The sequence below is a fragment of the Merops nubicus genome, unplaced genomic scaffold (genome assembly GCF_000691845.1).
Source record: "Merops nubicus isolate BGI_N331 unplaced genomic scaffold, ASM69184v1 scaffold11332, whole genome shotgun sequence".
NCBI lineage: Eukaryota > Metazoa > Chordata > Aves > Coraciiformes > Meropidae > Merops > Merops nubicus.
In genome coordinates this window covers 22,333-39,534 of record NW_008591581.1, presented here as the reverse complement: position 1 = coordinate 39,534, position 17,202 = coordinate 22,333, and the positions used below count along the sequence as shown (strand labels likewise).

The 17,202-nt window shown below is 41.7% G+C and overlaps 1 protein-coding gene across 1 annotated transcript in view; it reads left to right on the top strand.

The window, feature by feature from the left end:
• Positions 1-2,111: 2,111 nt before the first annotated feature.
• The window catches only part of RBP3 (retinol binding protein 3, interstitial), a 15,821-nt gene continuing 730 nt past the window's right edge, over positions 2,112-17,202 (top strand). The window contains exons 1-3 of the mRNA XM_008950314.1: positions 2,112-5,120; positions 12,630-12,820; positions 15,676-15,818. Coding sequence (XP_008948562.1) covers positions 2,112-5,120; positions 12,630-12,820; positions 15,676-15,818 — 3,343 coding nt within the window. The remainder of the gene's footprint in view (positions 5,121-12,629; positions 12,821-15,675; positions 15,819-17,202) is intronic.

The window sequence follows — 17,202 nt, the reverse complement described above, 5'->3', positions numbered from 1 at the left end:
CTATCAGAGGTTGGAAGTAAAGGTAGGGCGTGCAGTAGGCATTGATGTAGCAAAAGAGATCCCTTGCCCCCAGAACTTTCCAAGATAGACAGACAGAAGAGGCATGGGTTAGAAAAGCAATAGCAATTTATTTGCTCAGGGTCCTGTCCACTGTATTTGCCACATAAGGAATTAATGCAGCTCTGGCAATAAATTCTGTAACTCAAAAATAAAGTTCTGGACAAAGCATGGATATGCTGGAGAGTTTTTGATCCAGATACCTTTGCCCTAGAGTGCTAGATTATTCTTTGCAGGAAGAAAGCAACAACAGCAATTCAAACTGGTGGTGATGCCATGAGTTAGGTTTGTGATGGACGTCACGCATCGTCACAATATAGGTGGTCTCCCTGAAGTTAAGGAGGTACAACAGATCTGAATCTCACTGCTTCTCTACCAATGAAGGCCAGAGAATGTTGCTATGGCACACTTGGAGCTTAATTATATATACCTTACCAATGGCAATTTCAGCTGTATCCTAGGTCTCTCCTTTGACAAGGGAGGTGGCAACATTTTTTAAACTAGAATATTTTACAGGTGATAGCACAGCCTAGTTGCCAGAGATACTTGTGATTATAATGTTAAGCTCTACAGCTGTTGCCATAGAGCAATTCTTTGTCCAATGGATTCTTAGAACAACTGTTCTGTTTTATGGATTTATATTTGTACGCTTACATGCACACAGATACAAATCAACCATGGGATGAAACAGTACCTGCATATATAGACAAGACTATTCCTATACAGATATGTTGAAGGAAGGAACTTCACAAAATTCCTTTATTACTACAACTGAGGACTGCCCTAAACTTTGCTTGTGTGAGTGACAGGCTTCACTCGTGACACACATGACACCAACAGAGTGCAGCCAGCCAGGGTAGACCATGTTTAGGTGCTTCCTTCCACGTATATTTATATGTAGAAACAAGTGAAATTTTCAAAGATGTATAAAAACATGCTCCTCCCAGACTCCCTATTTTGTTCTTGCAGCTACCTCCAGCAAGCAGAATGGCAGTAATTCATTTCAGACTTAAAGCCAAGAATCTATTCTTGTATTTTTTTGGCATGTCATGCTGGAGCTCTGAATGTTGACAGCTCACAATGGTGCAGCCTGCAGCTGCATCCCACACATTCTGATCCTCTTTCAAACTCTTAAATACAATAGGGTCTCAGATATATTGTGAGCAGAAGAAAACAACCCCCCACGTTCTATTTTAGTATGTTGAGCCTGAAGTCTATTGGCTGGGAGCTGTCATCAGACATGACCATATGTTACTCAATGGTATTACAAGTAAATCCTAATTGAGTGCAAATTATGAAGATTAAAGTCACCTCAGATTTAGCTGTATTATATTGAGGCAAATGTATCTTAAAGTCCCGTTTAAAATGCTGGCAATTCTCAGCACAGTAATGACAGACTGTCATTACCTTGGATTTTATGAGGTCTTCTAAATATCTGGAGTTCTTTGTTTGGAGCTGGTAGTCATCAAAAGTAAGAGCAGTTCTTTACAGCTCAGACTGGAAAATAGCAAAGACAAATTATTGTCAACAATTTCTGAAAAAATATTAAATATTGATATAGATAAGTCACTGCAGAATCTCCTGGTATAAACTTTCATAAATAATGGTAAGATTGGATGACTGCTATTCTAATTGTGGTTAAAATCAAAGTTTTACATTTAAGTAATCCACTGTCAGAATAAGCCAGGATCAGTTTATAATAGGCAATGTATTACCTTTTTCACACAATTAACTACCAGGAAGATCTTCCTTGATGATTGAAGTTTATTACTGTTTCATAAGAGGGCTGTGAAGTAGTAAGGAGTTGAACTGCACCTATTGGTGCACTTCAGATGATGCACTCCATTTTAATGAGATTAAAGGTTTAACACAGATAAAAGATTTGTATCTGTTCAGTGCACTTGGATTCAACACAGGGATTTCAGTGTGATTCAGAGAGTCGTTGGAGAGCTATGTTCATCTTGATTGATAAAAGCTTCTGACTTTCCTTCCTATCTATTCCATACAAAGACAAAATGATCAGGACACATTTCTTCGTGCTTTCAGCACTGACCATGTGCAGCATACCTGCTGAGGAAATCTTTCAGCCAACTCTAGTGCTGGACATGGCTAAAGTCCTCCTGGATAACTACTGCTATCCTGAAAACCTAGTGGGAATGCAAGAAGCCATTGAACAAGCAATCAAGAGTGGGGAAATCCTTGACATCTCAGATCCAAAAATGCTGGCCAGCGTCTTGACAGCTGGAGTGCAGGGTGCTCTGAATGACCCAAGATTGGTGATTTCCTATGAGCCATCATTGCATGCGGCTCCTAAACAAGAACCTGAGGCTTCTCCATCTCGCGAACAACTTCTGAGTCTTATTGAGCATGTGGTCACATATGACAAGCTGGAGGGCAATGTTGGCTACCTGAGGATAGATTATATCATAGGACAGGAAGTTGTGCAGAAAGTTGGAGCTTTTCTGGTGGACAAGGTGTGGAAGACGCTAGTAGAGACATCTGCACTGGTGATAGATCTTCGTCACAGCACTGGGGGACAGATTTCTGGCCTCCCTTTCATCATCTCATATTTGCATGAAGCAGACAAGATGCTGCATGTTGAGACTGTATACAATCGGCCCTCCAACACCACCACGGAGATATGGACACTGCCAAAGGTGTTGGGAGAAAGGTACGGCAAAGACAAGGATGTCATTGTTTTGATCAGCCGCCACACCACAGGAGTGGCTGAAGATGTGGCTTACATCCTCAAGCACATGAATAGGGCTATCACTGTTGGGGAGAAGACAGCTGGGGGCTCACTAGACATCCAGAAGCTGCGTATTGGCCCCTCCAATTTCTATATGATGGTTCCCGTGTCACGATCTGTGAGCCTCTTGAGTGGGGGTGGACAAAGCTGGGAAGTGAGTGGGGTGATGCCGTGCGTAGCTACCGAAGCAGGACAAGCCTTGCAGAAAGCCCTGGACATCCTGGCAGTGCGCAGAGCAGTGCCTGGCACCCTAATCCACCTCACAAACATATTAAAGGACTATTACAGCTTAGTGGAGCGAGTGCCAGCGCTGCTGCGGCATCTCATCACCTCTGACTTCTCTTCTGTGCAGTCAGCAGAGGACCTGGCCACCAAGCTCAACACTGAGATGCAGACCGTATCTGAAGATCCCCGCCTGTTAGTCCGAGTCATGATGCCAGGTGAATCGTCTGCCCCCCCTGTTGAGAAGCCAATTGCACTGGCAGCCAACTTACCTGACAATGAGCAACTGCTGCATGCCTTGGTGGATACTGTCTTCAAGGTGTCCGTGTTGCCAGGCAATGTTGGCTACATGCGCTTCGATGAGTTTGCAGACGCTTCTGTGCTTGCTAAGCTAGGACCGTACATTGTCCACAAAGTGTGGGAGCCCCTCCAAAATACAGAGAACTTGATCATGGACTTACGTTACAACCCTGGAGGCCCTTCCTCCTCTGCAGTGCCTTTTCTGCTTTCCTATTTCCAGGATCCTGCTGCTGGCCCTGTCCATCTCTTCACAACCTACAACAGGCGCACCAACCACACACAGGAGCACAACAGCCAGGCAGGACTGCTCGGCCAGCCCTATGGGGCTCAACGTGGTGTCTACCTGCTCACCAGCCACCACACTGCTACAGCTGCTGAGGAGTTTGCTTACCTCATGCAGTCCCTGGGCCGTGCCACACTGATTGGTGAGATCACAGCAGGAAGCCTCTCACACACCCAAACCTTCCCTCTGCTGCAGCCTGAGCAGGGAATAACTCGTGGCCTAACTATCACAGTTCCTGTTATCACCTTCATCGACAACCATGGGGAAAGCTGGATGGGTGGAGGAGTTGTGCCTGATGCCATAGTGTTGGCTGACGATGCACTGGAGAAGGCTGAAGAGGTCCTAGCATTCCACAAGAACATGGGAGTACTTTTAGAGGGTACTGGGCAACTCCTGGAGGCTCACTACGCCATCCCAGAAGTGGCTGGTAAGGCCAGTGCTATGCTCAGCACCAAACGGGCTCAAGGAGGTTATCGATCAGCTGTAGACTTTGAGACATTGGCTTCCCAGCTTACCAGTGACTTGCAGGAGGCCTCAGGGGACCATCGGCTTCATGTCTTCCACAGCCATGTGGAGCCAACACCGGAAGAACAGCTTCCCAACATGATTCCCAGCCCTGAGGAGCTGAGCTACATCATTGAGGCACTCTTCAAAATTGAGGTATTGCCGGGCAACCTGGGCTACCTTCGCTTTGATATGATGGCTGAGGCAGAAACAGTGAAGGCCATTGGGCCCCAGCTGCTGCAGATGGTATGGAACAAGCTGGTGGACACAGATGCCATGATTATTGACATGAGGTACAACACAGGTGGCTACTCCACTGCCATCCCAATACTCTGTTCCTACTTCTTTGAGCCTGAGCCCCGGCAGCATCTCTACACAGTCTTCGATCGCAGTACCTCCCACAGCACGGAGGTGTGGACTCTTCCCCAAGTCACTGGCAAGAGATATGGCTCCCTCAAGGACATCTACATCCTAACGAGTCATATGAGTGGCTCGGCAGCTGAAGCTTTCACTCGTTCTATGAAGGATCTACACCGGGCCACAGTTATTGGTGAGCCCACAGTAGGTGGTTCCCTCTCAGTAGGCATTTATCGTGTTGGCAACAGCTCCCTGTATGCCTCCATCCCCAGCCAAGTGGTGCTCAGCCCAGTCACTGGCAAAGTGTGGAGTGTGTCTGGAGTGGAGCCACACATCATCATCCAGGCCAGTGAAGCCATGGCTGTAGCTCAGCACATTGCCAACCTGCGTGCCCAGGTGCCACAGATTCTGCAAACTGTAAGCAAGCTTGTGACAGATAATTATGCCTTTGTGGACGTTGGGACTATTATAGCATCCAACCTTACCAAAACCACCAACAAAGCCAGTTTTAAAAGGATTAATGCAGAAGATGAGCTGGCCAGGAAGGTGACTGCCACCTTGCAAACTCTCTCTAACGATGAGCACCTGAAATTACTCTACATCCCTGAACATGCCAAGGACAGCATCCCAGGGATGATGCCAAAACAGGTACAGTTCTCTTGCGCTGTCACATACCTTATCTTGTTTCTAGCCCATATCATAAACTCACCAGGATTTACCTGTACCCAGAAGAGAAGCCAGCGCCTGAGTGGGTTTTGGAGGCATTCTCTGACATTAAGTCAAGTCAGGGTAGTAGCTTGTGGTAGTAGGTGGTAGTTCTGGATGCATGCGTTTTGGGAACAACCTTCAGCCTGTGAATCTCTTTCAGTTGCCATCTGTCACAAGCAAACATACACGGCTTCACAGTTAGTTAGAGGGAAGATATCTCATTCTCCCTGTGATCCCCTCTTTTCCAGTGCTATAGCTTTTGTAGCTGTAATGAATTAATGCCTAGACCTCCTAGTCACAAACCAAGTTTGTAATTTAAGAAAAATTTGACTGGACCAATGTAAATGCATATGCCCACAAAAACATGCAGCCACATGCTCTTTAATGGATTTTTCTATATAAAATTGCTGTGCCTGGCTTCTATTGCACCAGAATAACAAGCAACTCAATTGGTAGTGACAGTGGAAAGTTGTTCTGATTATATCTCATGTTCAGCATCAAATAGTTTCCCAGTGACCCAGAAATACTTTGGAAGAAGTATCTATCTGGGTAGATGTTAGGTGACTCCAGAGAGAAACCGATTTTTAATAATCTACTTTGCCCTTGCAATGTGGTTTGCATAACAGTCTGTGCTTTGTTCTGAGCTTGGGTTTTATACACTGGTCTGCCTTGGCAATCTTTCTTGTTCATTGTTGTGCTGGAGGGAGCTCCCAGGAGCACTTGTTAAAATTCCATCTTCAAATTAAAGGGAGGGTTAGATAACCTGATCCCTTTCTTGGATGGAGTTAGCTCCTTTCTGGCTACTGCTCTAGCGTGGCTATCAGAGACGTCTTTTCCCCAGGGACTCATAAAATTACTTTTTGAAGAGAATACATTTGCCTTTGCAATGAACCAGATTATACCAAGTGTCAGGTAACTATTAAATGTTTCCTGGGGGAGGAAATCGGTGGGTTTCCACCCTCTGAAGTTTTTGGCATGCATGATTTAAAGTGGGCATGGCTTTTGTGGTATTATCTCCAACACTAAGGTCAAGGACAAAGTCTTAAGCATTGCCAGGGGAGGGCATTTTTTTACATTTGTTAGTCAAAAGATGCTGGCCCATTCTTGTCTCTAAGATTAAATGGAAATAATTAATTAAAGGATTTTTTTTATTCCATCACTCTCTTTACCTTCTACATTTGTTTGGTGCAGCAAACTTCACTCTGAAGATGTGTTTGACAGAGCTCCCTGCTAAATTGTTAGCAATGTATCAGTATACATCGTAGTTTCTCCCCATTCTGTGAAGTGGGCTCATCTTGCCAATTAGTCACTGTTTTCACCAAAGGCTATTAACTGATATTGTTGACTTTTTTTACTTATTCAAACCTTACTTACTTTATTTAGACCTTGAATGTTGAGAACAGGATGTACAGGAAAAATATCTTATTTATCACAACATGAAATTCTGATCCTGATAGAGCTAGTGAAGAGATGCCATTAAACTAATTAATACCTCTGTTTACCTCAGTCTTTTTTCAAGCAAAATGATTGGAGGAGATTGGGGATACCTCCACAAGAAGGAAACCATATCAATGTAGATGCAAATCAGGACAAATGTGAGATTTCTTCCAAGGAAAATAAAACATAAACAGCAGAGAAGCACATGGGTAGTCTGAGGCTAAATTAGTTTCCAAAGGCATATACATTCCCTCAAAGAGCGCGAGGAAATTGGGAGGCAGAGGGACAATGGAGAGGTGTTAAGACATTTTAAGACAAAAGAGACTGAGTGAACAAAGACATTGAAGTGATTGAAGTACAGGCTTTTCCTTGTGATAGGGATAACGTAAAATCCACCTATTCTACCGAGCACTGGGAGCAAGAACACCTTCACCCTTCACTTCTGCCCTTACTTTTGCAGGGCCAGGAGGGATGCTTTGTGTGGAACATTTCAGGAATATCCCATACCAATAGCCCAGAGAGTAAATACCTTAAGATTACTGTGCAGCTTACATGAGAGCATTCACTGCATTTGTAATTTTTTTTTTTACAGTCCTATAGGTGGATATAGTGGCTCTTTTATTCTGTATCACATTTATTCCTCAAAAATCTAAAAGCTATTTTTTTGTGCTACCTACCTTCCAAGCCACCCTTTCCCTTCACAGTGAGATTTTCTTGATAATGACCTTGACAGTGAAGCAGATCCAACACTATTAAATGAAAGTGATGATGAATAACTGCAGAAAGGATGGGATGGGACATAGGAGACAGACAAGTGAAATGCACGTAGACCTTTGCATCTGCTACACTAGAATAGCTGCTGAAGCATAATACAAGGTAGTGAATATGTCTCCTCTATGACAGCAGCAAGGTCAATGCTAGCTGGAGTTTTCTGCTGCATAAATGCCACTTTCCAAAGTTAGACTTGCCAGAGGTAAATGTTGTATATACTGTTTGTGATTCAGAAATTAGTGTTTTGCTTAAAAGGCAGAGCTCTGTAAACTTGCTGATGTGCACTTCTTAATCCCTACTTCTTACTCTTCTGTTTGCCTCTCCCTCCCTCCAGTTAAACCTTCCTTTGCATACTGAAAGTTTTGTGTTCATTAATATCTGAGTATTGTAGACTACATATAAAAGAACAGCTGCCTGATTTTGGAAAATGTCTTATGTCAATATTAAGTGATAAGAGTCTCTCTGAATGACTCTTTTGGCCCCTTGATAATGTCCAAATACTTTTAATGTGGTCTTCACATGTAAGAGAATTTTTGTACCAGTGTATCTGATAAGCACCTGAAAATGATGATCAGAGTAAAAGCCAAAAAGGAGTCCTTTATAAAGGAAAATTGTTCCTGCATTTGAAGTGCTCCTTTTCCTAGATAAATAATATGTATCTATAAAAGTGTGTTGTACTTGCTGAAGGAAGCAATAGTTACAGATGTTTTACCAGAAAAGAGGGTAGTTTGCTTATGTCCATTTGTTAACGAGTGAAATCAAAACGTGCAGCCTCAGAGTGTCAAGATAGGTAATCAAATTGCAACATCTATTGCTAACAGGTGACAAAAAATTGTTGTGGGCCCATATGATGCTAATTTATAGCAACATAACCGCAGTAAAGTCAGTGGAACTATGCAAGCTTATGTAAGCCAAAAAAAGTCTCATGTTTAACTCTCATTGACTCTTGACCTTTTGCGGTTCATGCTTGGTTCTTTTATTTGGTGCAGTACAGAATATGACACTTTGTTAATCACTTTTGTTCTTTTTATAGTACCTTTCATTTTCTGTTCCTGATACTCAAGCTTAATGCAGCTATGTTTGCAGTTACAATCCTATCAAAAATATCCATTTGTGTTCTTTGTTTTTCCATTATCATTAATGTTACAGTAGATTTGGCCATTAGTTTTAAGGATTTTCAATGGGTTTTATGTGAAAATCAAAATTTAGCCATGAATTATGTTTTCAAATTTTGCTTTCAAATGTAATATTTCAAGGCATTGACTAGAAAATAACTGCTCACTAGCTTGCAATGAATACGTTACAAGCTATTTGCTGTTGGAGCAAGCTTACACAGTGCTGTGCAGGGCAGCCCTCTGCAGGGTTAAAGTACAGCTTCTCACTCTGCCATACACTCCCTTAATGGGGACTGAGAGCCTTAAATAACCTCCTTTAATCCTTTCCAGAGCACTGTCCCAAAGAGTTTCAGCTTTTGCTTGCAGTAACCGACCCCCCTCTCCCCCCTTCCCCCCCATCCTGGCTGTCTTGGTGCAGTGTAGAGCAGGATTACAATTCAAAACTACAGTTCTGGAAAAAACAGAGAAACTATCTGTGAAAAGCAGTGTGAGGTTAAATAAGAACACATGCATGTTTCTCACACAGTTTGTAGGGTACTTGATTGCACAGCTCTAAGAGGAAAACTTGTTTAGCAGGAGGTTCTTCAGAGCTCATAAACTGAACACAAATCAATAGGGTCAAGTTGTTGCAGTAAAAAGTAATAATCATCAAACTGGAATGGGTAAGGAGGAATATAATCAGTAAGACATGTGAAGTCATCTGCCACATTTGACTCTAAAGGAAATTTGGCTAGAGCATACTATGCACACCCCTGGGCAATGCTTTCCTGGTGGGATGTGGCTCTGAGAGAGCCGAAAAGAGGAACAGGAGTAAAGAAAAGACTGAATGAGAGGCATCCTGAAAAAGTTTTTAAGATCTGTGTTGTTTATTCCAGACAGAAGAAAACTCAGAGGAGATATGAAAACAGTTTTCAAATACATAAGAGGCTGATTCAAATATGAAGAGAATAATATGTTCTCTTGACCATGTTAAATAGGCCAAGAAGTAATGCACTTAAATTGTAGAAAGTAGTGAACTTAGATTGTTTACACTGGATGTTAAAAACGTCCTTGCAATAGTAAGTCTAGTGACGTACTGGACTGGATTGCTCGGAAATCACCCAGTAATATGTTTTTTTTTAAAAGCAAGTGAGAATCAGCTGTCAGGGATATAGCTGATCCTGCTCTCTCCTTAAGCTGTAGGACTTACTAGAATGGATAGTTCCATTTCAGCCTGTGAGAGTACACAAGGAACCCAAATGTTATTCTAAGAAAGAAAGAGTCAACCCTGCCACCCAGCCCCCAAGATCTCATGGTTCTTATACAAATCTCAGGATTTGCAAAGGCACAAGGGTGTTGGCTGCGAATATTTCAACAGCTGACAGTTGACAGCACTAGCAACCTGAATGGAAATCAAAGTTACTTTACAATGGTCAGCACAAAATTAGCTATGAAAATAAAATTTCCATCTAAATAGATAAAACAGCTTAGGAGAGGGGTGAAAAGGGAGAAAAGAGGGAAGTGAGGCACGGCTGGAAAAGTAGTTTGCCCATGGTTGGGGTATGTGTCAGCAGCAGAACCAGGGTTGAAACTCCATACATTAGTCCCAGGGCAGCATTCTAGGTCGTATTTTGTGTCATATCACTTGTTCCAGTTAGGCCACTCACTTGTGGAAGGTGACTGCAGAATAGGGCTGGAGACCCTATATATTTAATGAAAAACATTTCTTCCTTGGTTTAAGTGGTGTGAGCTTGTAAGTCCTTTAGTCTAGCCACATTGTTTATAGTGTTCTTACTAAGGCACCTGAGGGTTTATGTTTACCATCGAGTCATTTGTATGTAAACATTGCCTGACTGAGCAGCAGGATCTTACTTTCAGCTACATCCTGTCTCAGTTTGTCCTTGGCCTGCAAACAGAGCCCTGCCTTCCAGAGGAGAGCACGCTGTCATTCGTCAAGCTAGATTTACCTCCTTAGGTATCAGCAGCACATGGCCCATGTACCATTGTCATGAACCTGCATTTTTTCCAGGAGAGAAACTCTCTACTGTCATTCCCAGCCTCCTTCTTTCTTGTGCTTAAAAATTAGAATGCTTTATTGACCCCCAAAAATGACATCAAGTACTTTTCATCTGACTTAGGGTATTAGAACCTTTAGAATACATATTTTCTCATGCCTTTTCCTGCAGCCACGAAGATGAAAAAGATTTTCTTTGAGATTCTTGCCTATTCACTCCTTGCCTATTCATTCATGGGATCTGAGGCTTTAAGAGCAACCTCCTCACCTTGAAATCTAGAATGTATTTCCAAGAGTTAGCAACAGTGCTAGCAAGTACTGAAGCCCTCAGGGAAGAAAGATGTGAAGCACCACAGTAAAAGAATGAGAAGGAAAAAAAATTAACCAGCCATAAACAGAGAGGTTATTCCTAATCAACATGCTTATGGGTATGCATCTAGCAATTATTGTTGGAGACAGAGCTAAGAAATCTCTGTGTTCAGTTAAAGTACCATTACTAAGTGGCTGAGAATAACACATCAATTTTATTTGTAGACATTACCAAGGAATGATGACTTTTTCTTCCTGGGGCGACCAGTACCTCTGAACTAGATATAAGCTCTGTCAGAACAATGCAATGCATGCTGGATATATTCTTCAAAACTGTGATTTGTTAAACAAAGTACAGTGGGCTGGTCAAGTAGCATTGCTGTCACTGGGAAGTGGATTGGAAATGACAAAGTCAGCAGTGCTGGACTGATATGTTTACAGATACAACGTTTGTTTTCACAAGGTACAGTAAGAAGTAAAGTTTCAGAGAAGGGTGCAGTAGACTTTGCTCCTACCTTCAGATCAACAAGTACTGGCCAACAGGGCTTTTAAAATAATGTTTGAAATGTTGGCAAATTTGGCATACAGAAAGCACTGCATGATTAAGAAGCCCAGGAGATACAGAATTGTGATATGATGGGTAATTCTCCTAGGTAAACTCAGGGGAGCAGTTCCGTGTTTGAGCTGTGTCGAATACAGCTGCATTTGGCAGGAGCACCGCTCTGGGGCACAGCACTACATATAGGGTAGGAGACTGCCTGACTCCTCTACAGCTGCAGAAAGCCCAAATGCCTCTAATTCTGCAGCATATTGCAAATGCAGAGAGCACCCTTTAGCACCTGGCTCACTGCTGACTCCTTGTTCTTTTGGGCATAAAAGTACAGATTGTCTGGGGCTGAGCTACGGCAGAGGTCAACTCACTAAAAAGCAAGTGTAAAATAATTTTCACAGCAATCCTGAAGAGAATAGGCCAAATTGCTGAAGGTCACATAAGTCATACATATATCCCAAAGCCTTACCTCTTTAAGCTGAAGGAGACTTGTCCATTTTTGGACACATGAATGCAAAACAGAAGTTTGGCATTAGAAGCAAGCCAGGGCTCAATGCATGTAGGGCTTACTAAGGATAGTTTTATTAGTTGGCTACACATTGCTATTTAGATGTCTGCTGTTTAATAACATAAACTAAACAAAATTAAATGAATCACAGCCTAACACGTGAGACTCCAGGCACATGCCACCACATCAGAGATTTAACAGACCTACCTCACGAGGATGCTAACACATGCCCAACACACCAAGTTCCTCTCTGTTACAGGGATTGGCTCATTAAGAGGGGCTGGGGTCAGCCTCTCCTGTAGCCAGAAGCTGTTTGTCAGATGAGGCCAATCAAGAGATTATAAAAGTCCTAAGTGCCTTATTTAGAAAGAACTGCTAAAAGAAACAAGTGGGCTTGGGTGGCAAGCCTGGGATAGTGGCCTGCACTGCAGGCTAGGGGATGGTTCTTGTAGCCTTCTTAGCCTCTAGTTCAAGGAAATTCCTGTATTTCTGAAAAATAAACTGAGCCCTAACAAATAGGTGCCTGATCCAGATTCTGGCCATACTATTAATGCATCCTATACCAAGCAAACGATGCCGCAGCCAATGCTAATCTATGTTTAATATGCAAAAATCTTAACACCACTAATTATGTTCTTCAAACGTGGTCATATTCCTCACGTATATCCCACCTGGGCTAAACCTGACACACGTAATTCTTTTTAAATCTTGTGCCAAGCTATCAGTGCCAGCAAATGATTTGTTTTGTTTTTCCAAACTCTTTCAGATCCCTTCCCCAGAAGTATTTGAAGATTTGATTAAATATTCATTCCACACAAATGTATTTGAAAACAACATCGGCTATCTGAGATTTGATATGTTTGGAGACTGTGAACTTCTAACCCAGGTGTCCGACCTACTGCTAGAGCATGTTTGGAAGAAAATTGTTCACACAGATGCATTAATCATAGACATGAGGTAAACCTTTGAATGGCAAACAACCAAAGCTCTTTCAAAACAGCATTTTATTTGTAACAGTGGATTAGCTTTACATGGCTTACTGTCCTGTTTACAGGCTAACATTGCTGGGATTAAATGAGAAAAGGAAAACAGCCAAGGAAAACAGTAACAGTCTGGAAGTGTATCTCAAGATAAATTATACCATCACTTGGAATGTTTAGAACTAAATTAGTTAGGACCTAAATTAAGCAAATTTAGGGAATATGTTGCAGAACATAATCCTGGATGTTACATCTGTTTTCTTTCTCTGATATCCTTCTAATCTAACTCTGCATGTGCCTTGTATTAATTATATATATATATATATATACATGGCTTAACTAAATCTTTTACTGCAGGCAATGGTCAAGGGATTGAGTAGTCAGAAAAGCAGACCATGTGCGAGGCTGTTCTACAACACCTAGTTTGCCATGTCTGCAGTGCTAATTAATAAGACAATTATCCTGGGCAGTCAACCCTGTACAGAATGACCCCTGTGCACAGAGCACGAAGGTGGCTTAAAGGCACTGTAGCACTCCCAGACCCTGCTGCAGTAAGCTACAGCACCATGTGCCTGCTCTTGACTTACAGTTCTGTTGGACACTCCAGTGTGTCAAAAACGTTCCAAATCTTACACGCCAGAAGATGGCATGCATTTGTTGACAGCTACAAAAGGAGATGGATATCAGAAATATACATTTCCCATACAATATATAAGCCATTTCCTTGTTTCTTGGTCTAGAGCTATTGTTTGTGAGCCCAGAGCATTACAAACACCAACTAAAGAAAAGAAGGTTTTTGTAAGAACTTGGTTTTAATACTGGAATCACTTATGTCCATTGCCATCATAGGGCTCTCAATATTGTTAATCTTCTTAATATTCTTCTGAGACTTACAGTATGTGCAGGCAAAAGTGAGCATGGTCGTGAGGACAGAGAGAGAAATCTCACTATATGAGCACAGAAAGGCAGGGCAGCAACCAACAAAACACATCTATGACTGAATTCAAATTCAGCAAAGGCACCACCATCTTCCAACAGACTTCATAAAGGACTGAGACTTTCCTCTTTCTTCCCCATTTTTTTTCCGAAGCTAAAACTCATATCAGGGCCAGAGGCAATAAAACAGCAAAGCTGAAATCATGTCCTGGGTATCAATAGTCTCTAATGAGACCTAATGGTTTCATTATAGTTCTCTTGTGTCACTTTGTGGTTTTTGTATTTAATGTATTCCCAGCCCTTTGAATGCACACAGAAGTCCCAGTCTCTGAAGATATATAAAAAAGACCCTAAACTTTTTACCTTTTGAAATTCTCCCTAAACCAATCTTATGATTTTACAGCAAGGCTGATAATTTCAATTTTACATGGGATTAACCGTATCAAATAATGTTTCTCATTTTACAAGTTTCCCTCCCTGGAACAGCTGGGCCACTCATGAACTTCATATTTTGATAATATCAGTTTTGCATGGAATTAACCATAATGCGTAACGTCTCTCACCTTAATAGTTCCCCTTCATGGAACAGCTGTGCCACTCATGAACTTCGTATTTTTAAGCTTCATCGCTTTGAGAAGAGACACTGATAAACTAAACAGCTTCCCTAATGTCACCCAAGAAGTCTGTAATGAAGGAAGTACTGGCCTCCAAAAGTTAAGCTAAAACTCTAACAACTGCTCAGTCATTGCCGACTAAAGTCTGCAGTTTCACTCTCTGCAAGAGTCCCAGGAAGAGCTCTAGCTGCCTGCTTGCTGCTCCAGCCATGATGTGAGCCATGGGGTATTGGACTCAGTGGGGTTTAGCTGCCTCCTGAGCTGTTCAGCAGCATCAGAACTGCCCAGGACATGCTGAAGAAGCTTATTTTGGTTCTAGCCAGTCACAACGTGAATCAAGCACACAGCTCCCAAATGCTGCAGAATGAAGAAGTAGCTTCAGTCTTTGGGGCCTCTTAGGTTATCTAAGCCTTCTCCAGAGGTGAAAAAAACCCAACAACTTAGTTATGACTGAACAAAAATAATTTTCTAGAAAGTTTTTTCTGTAATGTCAGTGCCAGGCACTCCTAACATCACCTACAGGAAAGCAGCCTAGCTATCTAGTACCAGTGAGCAAAGCACAAACATTTCAAGTGCTCTGCGTGCTCTAGTGTTAGTGAAAAATTACAGGCAAGAAATAATTTGGTGTTCCATGGTGTGTATCCATAGAAGATGGTCTCTGATAACACTTGGGCTCTTCAATTAATTTAATCTTCGGAGGCTGGAATGAAATGAAACTAGAACCAGTTTTCAAAAATTCCTGTCCTAAACAAAGCAGCTAACACAAACTTCAGGCACAAAAAAAAATGGTCAGCTCTTGTAAGGTACCAAACACCAAGCATTTTCATTGTGTGCAGCAGGAAATAAGAACACAACAGTTCTGCAAACCTATGTTGCTTAAATTGGGAATTACATTTACATGTTTAGGTGTTTACTTACACTGTTTATGTCAGTAACAGCATGGGTTGTTCAGAGTAGAATAACAATCTGATTTCTTCTGCAGATTAAGAGTCTTCGCTTACTTTCTGATCTTTTTCCAGGTTGAACCAAGAAAAAAACAGACCATTCAGTTTTCTGTTTGCTTTTGAAGTCAGTCTTGGGCAATAACAGGCCAAAACTTCACACAAGATTTTGTTTCTCTGATTAATGTGCAAATTCTGAGAAGGGAGAATGAATGTAAATGTAACAAAATGTAGTCATAAGCCCTTTCAGTACTGATGTTAAGGAATGATACTGGAAAGGGAGATTTACTGTCTGTCACAAATTTTCAATTGTTTCCTTAATATTTTTAATTTTTGAAAAGGTACAATATTGGGGGCTCCACCACTTCCATAGATATCCTATGCTCATACTTCTTTGATGAGGGACACCAAATTCTCTTGGACAAAGTTTACGACAGACCCAGTGACTCAGTAAAGGAAATATGGACCCAACCACAGCTCAAAGGTAAAATGACAATTTCTTTTCAGAGTAGCTTTCATTCCAGATATCCTTCCTTGTGTACTTTAAAGTGAGCCATTAGACATCACAACTCATTTGGTGAAAGCACTTGCCATGATTACCTCAAGCTGCGTAGAGAATGTGAAAGCAAAGATGTGCATTTCTGCCATGTCCTTCAATGCCCTCTATAAATAACAGTTAATCTTCCTATGAATGGCATAAGGTAGGCACAGAGGTTTGTAAACTGGTCCCCAGAAGTTTAGCTGAATACCGAGTACAGCATTCGTAACTTATTGCTTTTATAAGTTGCCAAAATTAAAAATAAATCCTGTGCTACCTACACATCTAGTAATATCTCTTCCAATACTCATACACAGTTTTATATGTAGCTTCGTACTTCCTGCCTGTGTAATCCACTATTTCAGAAGATGAAAACACCCATGATAGCCCAGTTTGTCCAGAGAATGCAAGAGAGAAAGAGAAACACTAAATTTTGCACATCTGGTGAGTCTGGAGCACACACACCCCTACATACCCTGCCCCACCGTTCATGGAAGTTGAAAGGATGCTGCAACATGCAGAAGCAGAGTTCCTCAGTGCTCATTACGTGCAGTTAGAGTGCTAAGAAGCCTTAAACATCAGTTTTAATTCTTTTTCCCTTTAAAGCTAAGACAGTACCAAAAAGGTATCACATTGACATCTGCAATTGTTGCCTTGGAACATGCTGAAATGGTTAAACTTTGTCACAGGGCGCAGGGTCCATCTATTTTCCCAGGCAGTCAGAGGTGGCTGTGCTAAAGGATATGATTACTATGGACACATTCCAGTTCCCATCAAAGAGAACAGGCAGACTCATATTAACTTCAAAGGAGCTGGATCTGGTCCTGTATTATATATATCTACTGTGAAAAGGGTCTTCTAATGGATATTACATTTATAGTGAAATGAGAAGAGCAAAGATGGTGTGAAAATTAATTACCATGCTATTGGCCCCACTCTTACAGTTCAGTGTGAGAATTTTATGTCATACTGTAACTTCCTTAAAGAATGACATTTTTAGAGCAGTTTAGAGTCATTTTCCAGTTATCAGGTCCCAGCTATGATGCACCGGCCACTGTTTCAAAGGAACTAAGTTCTCAAAAGTGTATCTAGTGTGTTCAGATATATTGAAAATAAGAAGAAAAACCCTCCTACTCCTGACAGCTGGTTTAGATAAGAAAACGAAATAACTTGGCAGCAATTCTAATAATAAAGCAGTGTTTATTAGAGGGTTTGGGACAAAGGCCATGCAACAGCTTCCATTTATAATCACTACAATTAAAATTTCATAAAATGTCACCTCCATAGTTTGCAGGCCAAGCTGTCTATGACAGCCATGTTCCTAGAGCAG